Source organism: Parasteatoda tepidariorum, chromosome 6, assembly GCF_982258835.1.
Source record: "Parasteatoda tepidariorum strain Cologne lab strain chromosome 6, Ptep-v5.0, whole genome shotgun sequence".
NCBI lineage: Eukaryota > Metazoa > Arthropoda > Arachnida > Araneae > Theridiidae > Parasteatoda > Parasteatoda tepidariorum.
The window spans coordinates 84,434,661-84,456,822 of record NC_141760.1 but is presented as its reverse complement, the minus strand read 5'-3'; the positions used below and the strand labels follow the sequence as shown (position 1 = coordinate 84,456,822).

The 22,162-nt window shown below is 27.8% G+C and overlaps 1 protein-coding gene across 1 annotated transcript in view; it reads right to left on the bottom strand.

The window, feature by feature from the left end:
- Positions 1 to 22,162, bottom strand: part of LOC107443837 (uncharacterized) — a 138,033-nt gene that overhangs the window by 24,003 nt on the left and 91,868 nt on the right. Inside the window, exons 13-19 of the mRNA XM_071179091.2 lie at positions 18,207 to 18,427; positions 14,453 to 14,716; positions 11,913 to 12,173; positions 10,600 to 10,772; positions 7,069 to 7,229; positions 3,302 to 3,456; positions 1,131 to 1,209 (exon numbers count right to left, since the gene is read on the bottom strand). Coding sequence (XP_071035192.2) covers positions 1,131 to 1,209; positions 3,302 to 3,456; positions 7,069 to 7,229; positions 10,600 to 10,772; positions 11,913 to 12,173; positions 14,453 to 14,716; positions 18,207 to 18,427 — 1,314 coding nt within the window. The remainder of the gene's footprint in view (positions 1 to 1,130; positions 1,210 to 3,301; positions 3,457 to 7,068; positions 7,230 to 10,599; positions 10,773 to 11,912; positions 12,174 to 14,452; positions 14,717 to 18,206; positions 18,428 to 22,162) is intronic.

Sequence of the window (22,162 nt, the reverse complement as noted above, 5' to 3'; positions counted from 1 at the left end):
TCCGTAGCCTCATAATTTTGAACCTAACCCTTAAGACAAGAGAGTTCCTGGATCAAGCATTTGAACAGACTAGCCTCCGTGGAGGACTCTTCGATGGAACTGAGCAGAATCTGCGTTACACGGAGAGGAAAAACACGAAAACCTCCCCCATTAACTTGAAGGCAAATGGATTCTAACCCATGATCCGTCTACCACCGAGACTATTTTACATCAGCATTGTTGACTCACCACCCGTCACAAAACTTTGTGTCCATTTCGTATTTACATCTCGTCAGATTAGGAATATCAAGAATTTTAAAATGTCCCCCAAGCATGAAAATTTTTTCTTAATTTTTTTTTCTAAAATAATGCTTTTGCTTGCTAGATTTTGTCACTTGGGACTTAAGTTGAGTCAGTGTATCCCTTAGGCTCTCTAAACTTACGTTAAACCTCAAGTTTCAAATTATAAGAATTAATAAAGGCACATTCACCTTTAATAGTTTAATAGATATTTAATAAAATATATAATGAAATATATAATAAAATATATAATAAGATTTATCACAAAATAATGCTGGCTCTACTCAGTTTAAAAAAAAAATTTTTGCTTCAAAAATATACAGATTGGAAATAACAGTGGACATGCTTCAAGGGCTCTAAAATAAGCACTCATTTTCATGACTTCCCAACATGAATAAGAAGAAACAAAAGTGATTTGAAATAAGGTTCAAATTGCCAACGAAAAATACAAAATATAAATGAGAAACAAAACTATAAAAACATTTGTTGTTTCTCACCTTTATTTTCAATTTCTGTTAAAGCATTTATTTTACTTAGCGTTTATTAAACTTTGCGTATTTCAAATCACTTCTGTTTCTTCGCATTCAGGTCTGGCAAGTCTTGAAAATAGGTGCCTATTTTTTAGCGCTTGAAACATGTAGACTGTTATTTTCAACCTGTATATTTTTTAAGCAAATGGAGTTTTTTTTTTTTTTAGTAAAGTAATATTTTGCCGCTTCAGTTTCGTTGGATTTGTTTATTTAGCACTTCATTGTTATATTTTTTATATTCTATAAGCTAGCTAACTAAAACTTTTGTAGAGTTACTTACTGGTTGACTTTAATTGAGCAAAAATCATAAATTTAGCTTACCCAGTACTGTCTATGAGGAACAGGGACTCTCCATTTTTGCTCCTGGCATACAGGTTGCGTGCAAAAATGGCCAAATTGCCTAAAAGAAAAAAAAATTCCTAAAACATGTTCGTATTTTTAACGTTAATATGATAAGTTTCATATTATATTGGGAAATATTTATATTTTACATTTTAAGTTTAACGACTCATAATATAGAAACACAACAAGCATTTAAAATTGAAATCTTCAAAGGCAGGGAAAAAGAATCAAAAATTGAACCTTGATTTTTCTTTATTAAAAAAAGCATCAGTTGGTTTATAATTATAATGTTATGTTTAGAAAATTAATGACGTCTTAAGAAAATTTAAAATATAAAAATTAAATGTTTTATATTGTATCATGAATATGTCATAAACTTTTCGCTCTTTTTTAGAAACTAATTTAAATGGAAAAAAATTGAAAGCATATTTCTCTTTGAGGTATCATTGAACCAGATTAATATATATCTTTAATAAGTTAATTTAATAAATACTGCAAATATTTTTTTTCTTAACTTTGAAGAAAGAGATGGTTATTTTTAAGTTCATATAAAATTTTTAAAGAAAATCTTTTTTACAAAAATGTGGCTATATTAAGAAAATAGCACAAATTATTACAAAAAATATAGCTATGGTTTAGATATGCAATCACATAGTTGAAACGAAAGTCGGATCCTATAAAACAAATTTAAAATCCTACAGATAAATTTACAGAACAAGTTTATGGAAATCGAAACTAAAAACTATGCTTAATCGATTCAAATTCATAAGTTTTAATGAGAAGTCGAAAAACTATGTTGAGTCAATTAAAATTCATATTCATAAATTTCAATGAGAAGTCGAAAAACTATGTTAAATCAATTGAAATTCATGAATCTTAATGAGAAGTCGAAAAATTATGCTGAGTCAATTAATATTCATGAATCTTAATGAGAAGTCGAAAAACTATGTTGAGTCAATTAAAATTCATGAATCTTAATGAGAAGTCGAAAAATTATGCTGAGTCAATTAATATTCATGAATCTTAATGAGAAGTCGAAAAACTATGTTGAGTCAATTAAAATTCATGAATCTTAATGAGAAGTCGAAAAACTATGTTGAGTCAATTAAAATTCATGAATCTTAATGAGAAGTCGAAAAACTATGTTGAGTCAATTAAAATTCATGAATCTTAATGAGAAGTCGAAAAACTATGTTGAGTCAATTAAAATTCATGAATCTTAATGAGAAGTCGAAAAACTATGTTGAGTCAATTAAAATTCATGAATCTTAATGAGAAATCGAAAAACTATGTTGAGTCAATAAATATACACGAATTCCAATGCGAAATCGAAAGTAAACTATGTTCAGTCGATTTAAATTTGCAAATTTTAGTGAGTGATCTGAAACAATATTGAATTAATTCCAATTCATGAATTATAGTCTCATTAAATGAAAATTTTCATTGTTGTAACTATAAAGGTGCAGTGAACATTTTCGACTGAAGAAATTAAATAAATTAAAACTTTGGTAACAGAATTTTAAACAAAACTAGGTAAAATACAAAGCGAATAAAACTAAAAAGTTTGATAGTATTGTATTTGAACAATTAAATATTATCAATGACCTATTATTTTAATTCTAAATCGCAACTAAAAAAAATATGTGTCTTTAAGCTTTATTTAAAATACTATCAATGTTACTGCACGAGTTTAGTAGAACTCTGTAATTTGCTTACTATTTACGATGTATAACAATTCCGTTCACGATATAACATTACGATTCGGGTTACACTATAAATATACCTGAAAGTGACAGTTTATATATATTTACTGAGCCCTTGTTGATCAATAAAAGTAAAAATATATATTCACATGATTAAAATAATGTCTTTCACTGAAAACCCACATATTTGTAATTGAATAAATAAAGTAAATAAAAATTTCTTTATATTTTTAAAACATTATAGCATTATGTTAATCTATAACTAACCAACTTCTAAATGCTTTAGTATGGAAACGTAAACATAATGCTCAACATAAATTACCCGAAATTTAATTTCTAAAATTATAAAATTAAATTACTAGTTGGTTCAATTCTCAAAATAAGTTCGTCGCCCAGTCCTTTGTATAAGTAATTACTATTGGTAAAATATGATATAAAATCAATTACTAGCTGGTTCTCTGAGTTCAATTCTCAACATAAGTTCGTCGCCCAATCCAACAACACCAGCATCCCGTCCAGTTCGGTCCAGTACTCGCATCACCAGATTTGGGGGAGGGGCTGTGTTGGTCACAATGGCCGTAACAGGCAGCTGAAACCTTGTCCTAGAGAACCGGAGATTTCAGAAAAAAGTACCTCTTTTAGTAAATATTTAAAAATTTAGAGCAAATACAGTTACAAATGCGCATTATTTTTTATTAATTTTCACAAGAATGGTAAAAAGTGTAAATGTTATAGCCATAAATGAATGTTAATAATAGATATTATGTTAAGGTTAAAAAATTGCAAATGAAATAACAAATTTAGTCGTCTCTTCCAACTTCAATTGTTTAGAAAAAAATTATGTGTAGAAACATATTTAGTTGTTTCTATTGTATTAGTGTTATATTATACGCTGATTATATTATTGCAGTTAGTCTTATTATATCACATTCAGTCGTTTCTAAGTTTAGTTGTTAAAAAAAGTTGTAAAAAGTATAATAGATTTAGCCATTTCTTGTAACTTTAGTTGATTAAAAAATTGTCATATGAATAACATATTTAGTCAAAATCTTTTTTTTATCAAACTTTCTTAAAGTACGTAGTTTATGCTCCAGAAAAATATATAACTTTAAAAATATGACCAAAAACCAATTCTGTGGTTAACTTGGAACTCTAAAAAAATGTATCTACCATGAGCAAAAATGTATCAAAATTGCTCTGAAAAAAACACAATTGAAAATTGATTGTATTTTTTAAAAAAATTAAAATTGAAACATTGCATATTTATTTTTGAGCAAAATGCTTAATCTCAAAAATGATACAGACAGAGAAATGTAGGCGAGAGATTTTTGGAGGCAGGATTCGAACTAAGAACCTCCTATATCATAGTAGGATGCTCTAACCACACCATAGTTTACACCCCAGTCCAAGAAGTGTTAATAAGCCTTATATAGTGGCCTCCATATTTCATTCTTTATTAAGAATATTTTTATTAATTATCAAAATTTTATTTTGGAAAGAACAGGGAAATGTTTTAAGCTATATTGTTCTACTTTTTCCATCATGGTGGTTAAAAAAAATATTTTCAAAAACGATAGAGTTTGGCATATAAATACTGCTTGGCAAAAAAAATTTGCCTTAAAAAAGCAAATTGCTTAGTTACATTCTGGTTCTAGAAATACCAGTTTTCAGAATCGTATTTCAATATAACCACTTGAAATGTATTACGGCTTACGCCAAAATTATTCACAATCTGCTTTTGACCACTCAAAATTGATATGAATATCCAACACGTCTAAGTAAATTTATTGTAGAATGGTTAAAGAACGTAAAAAATCAAACAAGTGATAAAAATGTAAAATTGCATTATTTTCTAAAATAGGAAAAAAAATGGTAACGTTTTTAATATAAATACTTATTTTGTCAAGAAAACTCTCTATACCAAAGGTGCGGTTGGCAAACATTTTTCCACTTTTTTCTGGAGTATTCATTTACAAATAATCCACCTGTTTTCAAAACTGCACAAGGGGTAACATTTTTTTTGTTTCGTTAGGCAAAACTAAGAACGTTTTGTGATTTGGATTTAAAAATATAAATATGCGCTGTCACAAATAGGTTACTACACCTAACTAATTAATCATAAGGTCTTGTAGAATTTGCACAAGCCTAATTGAATGATTAGTCAATAATTCATTTGAGTTCATTATTCTCGCTATTTGTTTCAATCAAAATGCTTGCTAGTAATCTTAATAAACTTTTTTGCAATATTAAATTTGATGGCGAAGTCGTTAAAATTTTGGTTACTAAAACAAGGAAAATGGCTTTGTTTATGAAAAAAAAATCAATTCTTCATTTTACGTTTTTGTTTTCGTTTTTAACAAATTTATGCATTTTTGAATTTTTTGCAATTGTTTAAAGGTATCCAAAGTTAAATTAGCTTATAATTGTATATAACATGTTGCATTAATTCAAGATATTTAAAACTTTAACACTTTTAAACAAATTCAGTCTTTAACATATCAAAATTAACTAAAGCAGAAGCATTTATAAGATTTTTAAGGAATTTATCACATTGAAAGTAAATAAAATTAGCGTTCAGCAAACTTATATACTCGATTAATAAATCACTTATCGATTAATAAATCACTAAATTAATAAATTACTTAATCCGACTTAAGCTTAAATCAGACAAATAGTATTTAACAGCTAACAAAACTAATACTGTTTCTTTTAAATTGAAGTAGTACTTCTACTATTTTAAATATCTTAACTAGAAAATTAAAGTTTCCATGGTACTGGAAAATATATATTGTTTTCCTTTAATTTTATGTACTTTTTTAGCATTCTGAAGTAAAAATAATACTTTTCTTTAAACATTGATTGACCAAAACAAGTCATTATGTAATGTTAATAAATGAAGTATACAAATTGATAAAAGTTTAAAAATATTTTGTTGATTTAAATAATGATAGACAATGCAAAATATCTCAATTAAAAATAATTATTTTGGATTCATATATCGCCTTTTAAATATAATCTCCGGTTCTCTAGATTGCCTGGGCATCATATTAAGGAAGATTTCAGTTCTAAATAATAACAGATGAGAAATATTATTCCGAACTACAATTTTAGATTTTACAAAATTTTATTTCTTAGTCATTGCAAAATTTTATTCCGTTTCTTGAGTGGGGTCGTATGTTGGCAAGACTATTTTATTACCTCCCTATGTATTTATTATGTTGTAGACTAAATAATTTTCGAAAAAAATCTTATGGTAATTCTAGGCATTTAAATCTTCTCAAATTCCCCTATACCTGAATATTAAAAAAAATTATCAACAGAAATAACTTAAACTGGGTGACTTTTTCATTATTTTTATATTTTAAAGATAAAAATCAATGCATTTTTTTAAAAGTGAGTAGCGTAATTGAGTACGGTAAATTATCATATTTAAGTATTCTTTTTAACATATGCTTATTTTGCTCAACTAATGATATTAATTTTGCTCAACTGCCCCATAACATTATTGGTTGACTTTTTCATTATTTTTATATATCGAAAAAAAAAAATTTTTTTTTATGTTTTGCAATACCAAAACCGCATTTTGACTATAATAAATTATCATATTTTTCGCACTCTTTTTTTTTATCCTATTCTTTGACCTCATCCAATTTTAATATGCATGTAATTATTATCAACTTCCCCAAAACCTAATTATTTATATGCATCTACAAAAATATGATTTCTTGATTGACTCTTTCATTATTTTTTACATCTAAGAAAAGTTTATTTTCCATTTTTTTGCTATATCAGTAACATATTTTGAATGCAGTAAAGTGCCATAAGTTACGCATTATTTTCATCTTATGTTAATAATGCACATTTTATTTTCTCAACTTCAGTAAGACCTAAACATCGTCAGACTTTATCCATTATTTTTATAGATCTAAAATATAAAAAAAATTATATTTTTTTAATTCTTGGCAATACCAATAACATATTTTGAATAAAATAAAACATAATTTTAATGTATTCTTTTTATAGATTGCTAATATTATTTGGTTTTTCTCAATTTCGTCAAAGCCTAAATATTATTAAAATGTATCTACAAATATACCATACAATAGGTGACTTTTTCATTACTTTTCTATATCTAAGATAAAAATAAATGTCTCCTGGGTGCATCACATGTGTCATAAATGTAACTAGGAAAAGCAATTCAAAAACATTCTTACGTGACATCCAATCCGGGAGACGCTCCGGGAAAGAGAGCTCCGAGTGTCACAGTTCTATCCAGATTTTCGAAGGAGCAAACGACCTTGATGGTCTTGTCACTGTTTGTCACTATCACGGGGTGCTGCTGTATGACGACTTCATTCGCATAACGTCCAGAACTCTAAATAAGAAATATATAGAAAAAGATTCCTCCTAAATCAGAATATCGAAACATTTCATGCCAACATTACGGGCTGTTGGAATATATTTTGATAACGAATGATAGAATTAGAGTTGTACGTGCTGTATGATGCTTATAATGCATTCTTAGGTTATGGATTTTGGTGCAATTTGGGTATAAAGGGAAACAAAAATAAGTTGTACTTAATTTGCTTAACCCATTATCCATTACAACTACTATTTTTGAAATGCATTCTTCTTTGCTGAAAGATAAACTCTATTGCTGAATCCTCAGAGCTTATTTCGGTAATAGAAGAAGTTTGCATGCACCCAAATAAAATAATAATTTAAATGTCCTCTATCGGTACTGATATGAATGCAATTTTTAAAAAAAAATTGTTCAACATTTATTTTTTCATTTAAAATTGTTGTAAAATTTCTCGAGTTTAAAGAATTTTCAATCCGATTTTTCCGCTAAATAGTACTTATCGTAGTACTTAATAGTAGTAATAAGTACCAATTATATTTAGTAGTTGAATTATTTAACCAGCTGGGGTAAAACTTGTTCTGTAAAGAGGCGGTACTAATACTCACATTCAAAAAAATAGGCACTCAATATTTACTTAAATTTCTTCGTTCCTTAAAATATCAGAGAAAATTATCTGGTAAAATTACCGTACTGTATGGTAATGACATTTCTGGTGAAAAAATGGCCAACCATAATGTTTCTGGTTAATGAAACTAAAATATACGATGTTAAAATCATTCATTTGGTAATTTTTCCCACTCGTTTGGCAACAGTTTACCGGAAATTCTAGTCTTGAAAATTATTGTTCTTATTACCATACATTTATTAAAAAATACGAAACTAAAACTAAATTTAACCAACTAAATGGTTCTGAAGCCATGTTCTAAAGTAGCATGATAGAAGCACTAAATTTTAAAACATATTTTTAATTATTTATAAAACTATATTTCATTGTTATTTTTTAAACTAAATTCATTTCCGAAGAGCTTTGGTAAAAATACCGAGCCTTTTGGTATTCTCATAGAGTCAGTAATTTTTACCATATTCCGGTAGTTTCAAATATACTTTTTCTCAGTGCAGTAATTGACTGCCAGAAACCTGTTAGAGAGATAGGAGCAGTAACCCTTGCAATTTAAAGTTAAATAAAATTTAAAAAATTTAGAGATATCCAAGAATGCATTGAAATAGAAGTTTTATCAAATATTTGAGGGTTCGCGAATCATCAAAAATCGCCTGATTCCTTGATGAAATTGTCATAAATTTCAAAATACACTCCAGGCATTATTAATTCCGATAAAATATTTTTTTTAAATCTGAATTTGCCGATCGTCAAAATAATTGCCCTTTAAAGAGAGAATACTGAAATAACTTTTGAGAAAACTATTATATAGGAGCAGTTTGAGAAATTGTTTTTAATTTTTAAATATATTAATACATGTCTTATTATTTTTGAGAAGATTTTACAATGAAATTTTTTTAGAGAAATAGCCTAAGAGATTAAATTTTTAAGAGCTAACTTTAAAGGATTTTTATTCTTAAGTATTTTTTAACGTAATATGACGAAATTATGGTAATAAATATAACAAAAGCGAATTAATTTTGATATATTTACTATATTTTAAGATTTAGGAATCCGCTTATAGTCTTAAATAATATTTCTAACATGAGCCGAACAAAGTTGAATTAAAAATTTTTTTAATTTATTAAATAATCTTTATTAAAACTGCACAGAGGCTTTAACTTTTCTCAAATTCTTTATTATAAAAATAAATGCTATCAGGAAAAAAAATAGAATTAAGATCATAGAATAATAAAAGGTATTAAACTTAAGTATATTTATCTTACTTTCATACTTAAAAAAAATCTCCTTTAATTTTAGTTATAATTCTACTATGGACTGATCAATTTAAATACAATTTATTTTTAAATTTAGTTCCTTATCGAAATTTGATTCAGGCTTTAGCTTTCCTAAAATGCTTTGAATATTCAAACAAATCTCTATGAAAAAGAAAAGTAAATTAGTTTTACAAATCAAAATTCCTGGAGACTATTTTCTCGATTTAAATTGTTTAAAAGGTTTTACATTGATTAAAAAAATAGTTTTAATTTCCTTAAACTGTGATTACTCAATAATTTTTAGTTCATTACTATGACTTTTGTGAGCCAATGAGAAGACATTTGTGAGAATTTTAAACAGCTTCTTTGTCAAAGAAAACAAATACTTTATCAAGCAGATTCTATTCTTAAATTTAAAAAAATTACCTTTACGTTAAAATTTCAAGATCAAATATTTGCTTAAATCACTTAAGTACATTTTTCCTTGCTTTGAAAATAATAAAAAAACATTTTAAGTTTAATATTTGTTTCAGTTAATGTTGAATTTTCGAATCGTTAATACAATGTTAGAAAATAATGTTTATTTAAGAGATAGGATATTTTTTAAATAGTTTAATTAAATTATTTTAAAGTATATAGTTATCTTAAAAAGAACCCATTCAGTAATATATACTGAAGGTTTCAGTTTTATTTTGAAGTCATTATAAAAAACTTTTTATTATTATCATGTTCAGCAATTTTATATGCGTAAATAATGAAGCAGAAACAAATTAAAAGTTCTATTTATGCATGTATTGAAAAGATATTGGACTTTGCATATATTGAATTAGTAACTAAGTTCCCGCTTTTTTTTTTAATTTTATATATATACTTTATTTTAATTTTAGCTTTTTGGATGTTTTTGATCATTCGAAAAGTTTTTTTCCCTGATCGTTATGTTAGTTTTCAGATTATTAAAATGGAATATCAAGTTGAGAAAAATTAGCATTTTAGAGAAAAAGGAACTTCCTTTTGACTTTTATCAAGACAAATTTCAAAATCAATAATTTTTTATCAATATGAATTTCAGAAGAAAAGAAAAGCTGCTCGTGAAATTTGAACTGTGGATGCAGAGAGGGCCATACCTAAAAGAACCACTCGTGATTGATATGCCAAGTTTAAAAATGAAAATTTTAACCTTTTTGACATCTTGTTCTGGCCGTTCAATTGAAATCTTTGAAGAGCAATTAAACTAACTTATGCAAATCCGCGTTAATTTCTTAGCATTTCATAGTAATTCTTGAAAATATCTGAGCTACTCTTTAGTTTTTTAGCGAACATAAAATGTTTTAGAAAACCAAGATATTATTCAAAATGTCTAAATGTTAAATGCTAACTTGTCAAGCCTTATTAACTCAAATAAACAAGAATAGAATACATCTGCTAAACCTGCCATTTTGTTGGTTAATTAATAGCTATACTAAAAACTAATTAAGTGTATAATTATTATTTATATGGTATGAATTACCTCGACGGTGGTTCCACATCTTGATCCGAGAGAAATGGCAAATAAAAGAGTAGTCTGTCCTGTTCCAACCATATAGCACTGCGTCGGATTACCTTTTGCATAAACTCTACCATGAAATGGTGATCCAAAATTCACGGTTAGCAGCATGTCTTGCTGATTGCACTGCACACTCACTGTAAACGCAAAACAATTTTACTTAGAAGTAATAGCTAATACATCCTGATCATAGCCATAACTAATGTTTTTCATCTCTTGTCAATCTAATAGAAGAACATATGCCACCCGTTTAGAGTAAGGAATTCAAGTTGAAGCTAATTTTTCAATTACTCCGAATAATGCTGAATTTACAATTTAATGGATTTAAGGTGGATTTTTAATTACACTCACATTGGTTAAGGTTGAATTTTGATTTAATAGGGTTAATTCTGAATTTTAAATTGTTCAAGTTGATAATCAATTAATTAAAAACATCAAAAGCCTGAGGACTCTTATTCTGATTATTGCTGGTTAAAATAAATGTTTGTATTATCTGAGAAAAATCTGCGAAGTAGTATCAAAATTAAGAAGAATAAATATGAATTAATAATAGAATAATGCACTGATTAATACTGGATAAATATGAATTAATACAAGAATAATATGAATTAATAATTAATAATGTTGTACTCACTCTAATTTTTTACTGTCTCACAGCATAATTTCATTTATTTAAATTGCTTTTTTTCTGTGCTTTTAATTTCCTAAGAAAAGCAAGCTTATCACACTTTTAATCTTCCAATGCAAAACGCGAAAGTAAATATTCACTTGAATTACATGTAAATTAATTAATTAGTTTTATATTATAATTGTTAAAATTAATTTTATATTTTATAACCGGCGTTCAACAGCCAAACCGATTCTGAGTTTATAATTATCACTGTTCAACTCCTTAGTCTTATAATTTCGAATCGAACTCAGAAGACAAAGAAACTACTGAATCAAGCATTGAATGAAGCTAGCTTTTGTTGAAGAATTTTTGAGGGAACTAATCCACATTTACGTTACATTTAGAGAAAAAAAAAATCTTCCCACCGTCAGTCCGACAGCAAATGGCACTCTAACACATGATCCGTTAATCACTGAGAATATTTTACGTCACCAATCACGTTGATGAGAGCTGGGGGTAGAATTCGTATCAACCAGCCTTCGCTGGGGTTCGAGTCTGGGTTACCTCTTCGGGATACGAACGCTCTATTCCACGGGCCACAGCGGATCTGATTATTTGAATAACTTTTTCATGAATAAGACCTGAAGCTTATCTAAGTTTTTCTTACCTTGCTCACAGCTGCCTTTTTCGCTGTAGATTGAATTTGGTCTGGGAATCAAGGCCTCTGGGTTCATTTGCATGCTGACCATGTCATCACTACTCAAAGCGCAATCTCGTACTACAGTCTCGAAGTTGAGAGAGCGACAGGCAAACTTGTCTTCGAGGTCACACTGGCGTTGACAATCAGCTAAACTGTATGCCCGGGTAAGACGATCGATGAACGGGAAAAAACGATCGGGTATAATCTTGTATTCACATGTAGCTGGTTCTGAAAGAAGAATAAGTACTTATCAGACAAACAAGGTGCTTAAGATAAACCTATCTTTAACAGTAAAATAAAACTATAGTAGGAAGTAATACTCTTTTTGATACAACAACAACTCAAAAATTGCAACTACCGTAACTTCTTTATTATAAACTGGGTGAAAGCATGTTCTTTATACTGGGTGTGGAAAAAAAGAAAATAATCAGTGAGTCAGTACTGATGAATAACATTACGCCCAAAACTGAATAGCAACTCACGCACAACTTATAGCATAGCAACAGAATTTCTCATGCACAAAACTGAAGCGCATATATCGAAACAATTAATAAAACTAAAAATTTTAAATTTTTTAATTACTTATTATTTGTTACCCTTTCCGGTGATTTTACGTTATAAAATTAAGCAAAGCACGTTTTTTAGTAGTTCGTCCGATCAGTACAGAGGTTAACTGTATTGACCATCACTTGGCATGAAGTTATTGTTCGAAGTCAACTCATAGTAGTCAAAATTTACTACTCTCAAGTAATTTTCTTTCGAGGGGTCGTAATAAACGTATTTGTACAATAACAGTATTGAAACTGCTCAGTGCTGGTGCAGTTTTGATAGTTACCAAACATATCGCAATAAGCCATTGTACCCATATTAGTTTAGTCGGTACCTATTAAATTTTTGCAAATAACATTTATCAGTGACAGCAAACTAAAGCCGAAATTTTAAAAACAAATGAAATAATTAGCACTTTAAAGCATGACAATTTCTCTATATGACCGGTAATATACTGTTTATAATATTTATAAGTAGTTATGGTAAGAAATTTTTTTTGTTTTAATTAATTAAAATATTAAGAAATTCTTTTTTTCTAACGTTGAAAGAAACATTTCTTGAAACTATGGACAATCAATAGTAGAATTCCTTATTAAAATTGCACCTATTACTTTAATCGCAGTAATACATTTTACCATAACTAGTTAAGCGTCATTTGCATCAATATTAGTATGGCGATTTTCTACCGTTCTCCTAAACTAATGTATACATTTGCTTCCTAACTTTGCTTTTTAGTATATAGTTTATTGTTTTTTGTTTCAATTAATACATATTACCAAAATTAATTAAGCATTAGCGTCAATAAAAATATGGTGATTTTGTACGGTTTTCCACAAACGAAAATTTATAGTTGCACAGTTCTTTACTCAGAGTATATCACAAATTATACTACTACTTTAATTCGATAACCCATAATCATTTCATCAACAGTAGAAATGGATACATTAGACGTCAAGGTGTTTGATAGTGCAGGTCAAGGATCTTTATGGAACCAGTATTAATATCTATCCTTAGTAATCGCTTTTTAGACAGTGCTGGACTCAAACAGCCTCCATTTTAACAGTAAATGTTTTCAATACCTTCGCTTTTTAGTAAAAAAATAGTTTAACTGTTCCGATCTCGCTTTCACTTTGAATAACGAATAAAATATGATCTGGTTTATTAGTTACGTGCAATAACAAAGGGTGCTTTAATTATGCAAAGAATTTCTCGTCTTATGCTTTTCCATACTATTAAAAATCTATTAAATCCATAATATTATTCCATACTATAATTATTCATTTAAGCCCATGCTTCGGAAGACCTCTGTAACCGTGTTTCCAGAAAGTCCTAGAAGAATCCCCTCCCAAATTTGTGTAATGGCCCAAGACCTAGAGCAGTGGCTGAATTCCACCTAGGTACCGGACATGATTGCCTAAGAAATCATCTCTGTAGACTCAAAATTATTCCTTCTCCGATATGCACTCTGTGCAGCTCTGGAGAGGTCATGGACTCCGTACATCTAATCTACTGTCCGGCTCTGGGCAAGACTTTTCTCGCCGAGCGTTATTGGGAGGTTAGAGATATGTTAGATTAGATTAAACTCTTCTTCAGCATTTTCGTTTTACTCTGTTTTCTCTCTTTTTATTGTCTTCTGTAACTGTTCGTAATCTGCCATTAGAAATTTTAAAAGAAGTTATGCGCAGTAAGAAATTAACTCATTTTACCCATTTTTATAACACAGAATGATTTTGCTGCTGCTACAATTGCAATACCCATCCATCTGAAACCAAGAAGGCTTCCAGACACCGATGGATAATGAATCCCAAAGCATGCAATAACAACAATGATTACTTATCGACTTAATAACATACTTTTTATCATGCTCTATTAATCCTTTTTATCATTGAAACCACATTTATTGCACAGTTGATTTGACTTTCGGTTTAAGGAAAATATTATAACTAATTAGATATTACCTGACGCACAATGGTTCTCCAAATATTCCATTTCCGGTAAATCATGAGCAAATGCAGCTGGTTTGCTTCTTCGATCATCAGTATACAGTCGGCAAATTCGTCGGAAAGCATCATAGGTTGCTGATTTGCACGGAGGCACATTACGTAAGCAGAGCTCTTCACAATCAGTGCGCCTTGGCACACCAGGCATTTCAAGCATGGGGAGATCATGAAAATCGTAGCCTGGCACTCTTTCGAATGCCCATAATTTTCCACAATTTAGTCCTGCAAACCGAATATTAAAAAAATTATTTCAATGAGTAAGAGCAAAAATTCTAAAATATGTAATTTTAAGTTAACTTTCATGTATGTTTTAGTTTAATATTTACTAAAAATTAATAATCCATGAAATATAAAAAATTATAATTTATCAAGTGATTCCACCAATTTTCCAGTACATGACACATGCAATTAGATTAGTATTTTAGGCGACAAACATTTTGTAAACATTTATCTGAGCCTGAAATATATTTGTACCAATCGTAGATAGAAAAAATATTTTTAATTCTTACTCCGTAGGCTCGTATAGCTACGTTCTGCTTAGGAACTCATGTTTTATTCTCACCATGTCCGATAAATAAGTTACAAAGTTTGTTTACAGATGGTGCTTTCTACTTAGAAGTTTTAAGCACTTTCTTTTGATGATATACGATGAACTATGATACCACGATATACGATGTAAATATGTGCATGGGCCTCTGTTAATTTTATCTTCAGACTGCTTCACGTTGTTTGCGCAATTCTCCATTATTTTTAAAGCAGTATTTCATAGTTATTTTCTAAATTAATAATGCCATTTTTCGAAGAAATCTAAACTGTTTTTGAAACTTGATGAGATAATTATTCATAACCTAAGTAAAATGCAACTATACTAATATTTGCATTATTTTCTAATTACTTCTATTGATTCTTCAAATGGTCAATTTTCATGGTGCTTGCTATTATTTAGGTTTTACAGTATAAAAAAATACGAAATGAGTATTATGAATAAAATTTTATACATTTAGAAAGTTGTATTAATATTACATTAAAATTCGTTTTAATATTTTTCTCTTTTCATGCCTTCACAAGTCTTTTTTTCAAAAAAATAATTGCTTTACCTAAGAAACTTAATGTTCTGAAAAACTGATTAAATGAGAAATAAATGCAACTGGGTGTAATGAACCTTTAAAACTTGAGTCATTAACTTACATAATGATTTTATTTAAAGTAGGCGTTTCGAAGGCAATTGCGGGAAACCTTCCAAAGTATTTCAGATGAACGATTAATGTTTTGGACGTTGTTCAAGACTTCTTGAAAAATGTGTAATAATCTTTGTTTATCAACACTTTGAAATTCCTTCCATTTTGGTATTTTAATACAAATAAGCTTAAAACCATGACACACTCTAGAAGATAGTTTATTTTTAAAAAAGTATTCCGATACCCTGCATTTTATAAAAATCTAAATCTATATTTTCTAAATTCATTTTCGTGCAAATGTAAGAAATTATTTTGCGATTAAAGATTTATTGCTAACAAGAAAAACATTTTTCTGAAATGTGATAAATATTTTAAATTTTAGTGGCCATAAACTTCGTTATTTAATTTACTTGAAATTCAGAGTAAATTCGTCATTAATAAATAAGAAAGGGGCATTAATGAAAAATTCCTGCACGCTAATATTTGCCGATTATTAAACTGGTATATTCTGAAATACGATTTTAGGTACAAAATAGTTGGGGACACCGCCTGTCTCCTTCTATAACATTTAGAAACAACGCAATTAATCATTTATTCATATACACATATTATATTTTTACATAATTAATCAAATTCATTATCACCATTGTTATTATGCCTAAATTTTAACAGAACAGGTTTCGTTAGTATTAATAATTCTCTTTAACTTACTTGCATGTTAATTAAAGTTATATTTAAAATAATTAAACATTTCATTTTTTCCTATAGATAAATGTAGTAAACGTGTCATGTAATTATGTTACCGTAAGTAGGGCTTATAAAATTTTTTGAAAGTTTTCTTAGTTGTTTCTTACGTTCCAGAAAAAAATGAAAGTTTAAGTTTCATTTAATTATTAAAATTCGCATAGATGAATTACTAAATAATTTTATAAAAATCTCTTAACATTTTATTGGAAGGATCATAAATAACTTGCCCTTTTCCTTAACACGATGGCATTTGTTAGTTGTTTAAAAAAAAAGGATATTTTCAATTTAAACCATGTGAATCAAAAGTTATTAAGGGTGCTCCATTTTATATTTTGAGCACTGCATATCTTTTCACCAAAAAATTTTAAAACTGTTTTCGTCAGAAGTGCTTCATCTTTAAAAATATCTTTACTTTAAAATTATTTTGCGTATTCTGACAAATAAAAGCTTTGAAGTCTCTTTTAATGAGTTAACCTTTGAATGATGGTTTAATCACAATGTTTTGTGCAGATTTGGAAAAGAAATTTTATTTCATCATCCATTTCTTTTTGAAACAAACAAAATTTAAAAAGTACCGTCACAAACTAGTAAAAGTACAGTTTTTAATTTATTTACTTATACAAACTGAAAGAACTTTTATCAGATCCTCATGTGACGCGACCTTGCCCATCAATATTGCAAATTGATTTTAAAACAAATAAATATTTATCAGAATCATGCCAAAGTATTGATTAAAAAGGGAAATAAAGAAATGCTAAATATTGTAAGTATAAATTAAAGTTATTGTAAAGTATATAAGAAAATCTTGCGAAGATGCAAAAAAGTATTTTAAATTCACATTGTAAAATCATTGCAAAAATATGTTTTAGATAAATATCGTAAAATTTGATTAGAAGATATTGCATAATACATAGTTGGAACTATTGTAAATATATGTAAGAAAAGATGGTACATTTACATTATAAAATTGTTATAAAAATGTGAGCAGTCAAAAATATTGTAAAGATATGTCGGAAAAGATGGTACATTTACATTTTAATATTCTTGTAAAAATCTACACAGTCAAAATTATTCGAAATACATGGTTAAAAATATTTTAAATTTAAATTAAGAAAAATTAAGAACTCACATTTTAAAATTTTTGCCTAAATATAGTAGAAAAGTATGGTAAATGCATATTTCTAAAGTCTTGCATAAATATATATATTAAGAAATAATGAAAATATGTATTAATACTTTACCGTAAAATTTTCCTTAAACATATTTATTATTCATTATTTTGTATTAATTATTGTCAAAAAAAGTGAAAAAATTCTATTTAGCATTTTAATGATTTATGGTTATGAAATGCAACAGGAAATATACATGATTTCTTCTACATTAAGGGTAAAATCTTCCATACACGGCTTACTTCCAAACAATAATTTCTGAAATGTGCACTTATTTACAGTTGTTTAAACAGAACTAAAAGAAACAGTTATTCATCATTCAAATTTCTTTAATTTGCTTAATCAATTATTGACATATATTTTGAATGAAAAAAAAATTCAAAATTGCTTATTTTGTATTTTATATTTTAACACAAATATAATTCCGATAGTCTTACTGTTTTTTTAGTAACTATTATACTGTTTTTATAATTAGAAAGCATCAAAATATAGTTTTGCTGGTAATTGGAGAGGCAGAAAAAAATATATAAAAGGGACATTAATGTCCTTTCGGCAACAAAGGATTAAGATAAATATGGCGAACATTAGTTGTATATAAATGATAAATATGCATTCTACCTGAAAGACAAATCTTTTCAAAGTATACTGTATCCTGTGCGGGTGATATAGTGTTGTCTATTCCACTAGAATAAGCATCCAACCAAAAGCACAACTGTTGATATTTTGAATATTCAATCATAAATCCTTTGCAACGTTCACCTAATCTCTGGCAATGACTCTGACACTCTGTTACGACTCCTATTGGATTCCTTGTTATGACTCTTTCTTTACGACCGAATCTAAAAATAAGAAAGAAAAAAAAACTCTATTAAGTTTATATATAGGTTTTTATTTGAAATATAATTATAGAAAAATTATTTTCTTTTCTATTTAAAACGTATCAAAATCTATAAAATTATCTGATTTTTTTGCAATAAAATATTTTAAAAAAAAGTTATATGTCATTTAGGTTATAAGTTATTTAAGGATGGTTTAGTTTTGGTGCGAATTTAGTTCATTTTTAATTTAGTGACTGTTGCCATTATTCTTCTAACCCTTTGCTAAATAATATATTGTCTACCACTATGTTGTATTTAATATCGGTACCTTATATCACAATACCGTGCAAATTTGCTGCAATTTTAAGAGAACACTAAAGGTTTAGAAAGGGAAAGATCTACCAAATATTCAACATATCATTTTCAAAGAGTAAAAAAAAATTCCCATTTCCCTCATTAATACGCAGCAAATTGGAGCTTTTGCAAACGAGTTATATGAGTTTCAATTTGTAAACAAGTGTAATATTTAATTTATTGTAAATATTCAATCATAAATCTTTTGTTACGTTCCCTTAACCTCTGACTGTGACTCTGACACTCTGTTAAAACTCCTATTGGATTCCTTGGTATGACTATTTTTTTACGACTGAATCCAAAAAAATATAGATTTAAAGTTTATCAAAGGTTTTATTTTGAATATAATTTTTAAAAAAACCTTTATATTTTATCTTATTTTATTACTATAACATAATCCATAAAATTAGCTTACATTTCTAAAAATTTAAAAAAAAGTTTGTAATTATTTATGGATGGTTATGTTTTGGCTTTAGTTTAGGTTATTTTCAGTTAAGTAACTGTTTATAAGAGCTTAAATTCAACGAAAAATAGTTAATAATTCATTTTTATTTTCTTTAATGACATGAAAAATCTGTAATATTAGCTTATTTACTTTTAAAATTACCAAAAAATTAATAGTTATTTACGAAGGATTTGTCTTTGACTCTAATTTAGTTTATTTTTAGTTAAATAATGAATAATGTTTAATAATTCAATTTTCTTTTCTTTTTTTGATATAAAAAATTTACAAAATTAGCTTATATTTTTGAAAAATTATCAAAAACGTTAATAACTATTTAAGAGCAGTTTAGTTTAGGCTCTAATTTAGTTTATGTCTAGTTAAATAACAAAAAATTTTAAATAATTTAGTTTATTTTTTAATTTATTAACTGTTGTCATTTATATAGGAATATTCGAATAGAAAATTTACGTTTTTTCTTTAAAAACGTGTCAGTAACAGTTTCATGTAAAAGAGAGAATTTTTCCTTTAAATCCATCTAAAAATACTAAATGTAATTAATCTTTTAATGACGAGAATTCTTTGAGAAAATTACTAATACTTACTAAAAAAACGCATATTATTATATACACTCATTTTCTTTGTCATTTACTTGTAAAGCAAAATTATTCATCATAATATTTAATCCTTTTTTGATAGTTTAATTATTAGTATTATCTAACAAAACAAAAATATAGCTACAATAAAAAACGATATTTGCATATCAAATATGCTACTTGATTAATAAATAAGTAGAACATCATGTTAGTTTAATATGAATATTAAATAAACAATTAACGGAACATTTAATTAAAGCCAGTCGTCTCATCCTGACAAAATCCTCATGAGAATTCAGTTCACTAATGCTCATACGCCATGAATCGAAACACAAATAATTTAGTTTTATCTGTTTGATATTTCCTAATAAACTCATGATTCGTTCGTGATGTTGATACTTAATTTTCTATGATAAAGTACCATAATACATCTTTGATCTCAATAAATAAATTAATATAAAATTACTTTGCTTTTCTCTTCTTTAAAGAATGCATACGAACTACATAATTAAATTTGTAAGTGAAGTGCATCAAATGGAAAGTTTACAGAACAAATGGGAAATTGTATCGAAATAAATATTAATGTATTCAAAAGATGATTATAAAATCCTCATGAAAGGCAAACTATAAGATTGATTTGAAGTAAATTTTTTTAAACAAAATGTAAATGTTAGAATGTATATATTTATGCAGGTTCGATAAATTTCTTTTAAAATAATTTGCATTTATATTTAAATTGCTAAGCAATATTAACGTAAATTTGACGTTTCATTTTTTACATAATAAGAAAAAAATTATATTATATTATTATATAAGAAGAATGACATAAAATGGTTTGAAGCGCTCTGTGTAGAAAACTATTCTGTTCTCACTAAGTTTAAAAAATTTTACATAGTTTTTAAACAGATGTTAGTTAAGAAGACACATGTTATCCAAACTGAAAACATATATTATCAATTCGATCAAAATAAGCTACCACTTGCAATAACAATATGGAAAAAAATTAATAGAAATTCGATCAAATATTTCAGTTGAAATGCTCTAACATGCGGCAAAAATCATTATTTCGTAGTTCTGGATGAACAGAGTAACGAAGTTACGGACAATCTATAGGCGAACATGGTGACTAATTTTAAAAATTAGTAAAAATTAACTGATTTTCACAGATTTCAATCACTCAATTTTCTTTAAATGATTTTTCAAAAACTCGGTTGTTTATGCTTTTTTGCGAGCCCCTTAAAATGAAAGCAGGCTAAACCAAATGAGGAAACATTTATGCTGAACTAAAAGGAAGGCCGGGATAACCTGGTTGGTAAGACGTTGGGCTCATGTTCATGAGGTTGTGAGTTCGATCTTAACCGGTGGACAGCTTCCCGTACAGTAAATGGTGACTAGTGCTCGGGAAATCTGTCAGGTCACAAAGTCCGGCATTTTCCCTGTAACAAATCATGCATCTGGGGTACTGATTTGGAGATTGATCGTTCTTTGATTTAGGTCAAAATTGCAATTTATGGATGAATGTATGAATTGTTCCGCCCTATAAACGGGTTTGGATGTGTGTGTGTTAAATCGTAATCTTGACCATAGATGACACTACTGGAAAACAAGAAACGTACCCTCTGCCTTAAATTCTCTTGGTTTCACCAAGCATGCGTGCTGGCATTTTCAAGTGACAAACAACAACACTGAAAAGAAAATTATCGTTTCACTTTAAAACTCTGAAGAAGGCGCTTAAAAACGTACTTAGTTTGTTCTTTAAAGCCAATTTTAAGGTTTATTGAGTAAAAAAAAGAAATATAAGTTAAATTTACAACGAATAAGTAAATTTTACAATGCAGATAACCATTTAATTAAACTTTATCGAAAAATAAACGCATTTTGAACAGTCGAGTTTTTACTAAGTTTACAAAGTTTTTGCAGTAAAATGAAGAACAAAATATATTATAGTTAGTTGCTATTATATTTTTTTCTTATTCCACAACCGAATTTTGACGAAATATGATATGCTTCAAGCTTATTGAGGCTTTAAATCCCTCAATTCTCAATCCTCAATTTATCTTAAATCCCAACATTGAGCTACTAGTAGAACCGAAAGTAGTACATGGTGCATGGATATACATCATGTACCATGTAGGTTCACTACATGGGTGTTGTGTATACATTTCCCCTGTACCCTTTGTGTGCCATAGTTATACTCCTTGTCATTAAAATTGGCGTCTCAAGGTCATATATTCTACCTTCGTCTCCTTGGTAACAATGTGACCGTCAGCAACGCTCCTCTTTTTATTCACACAGCAGTTAAGGAGTATCTATAACTCATAACTGCATATTACCATAATATTATAATAATAACGTACTGGAGTG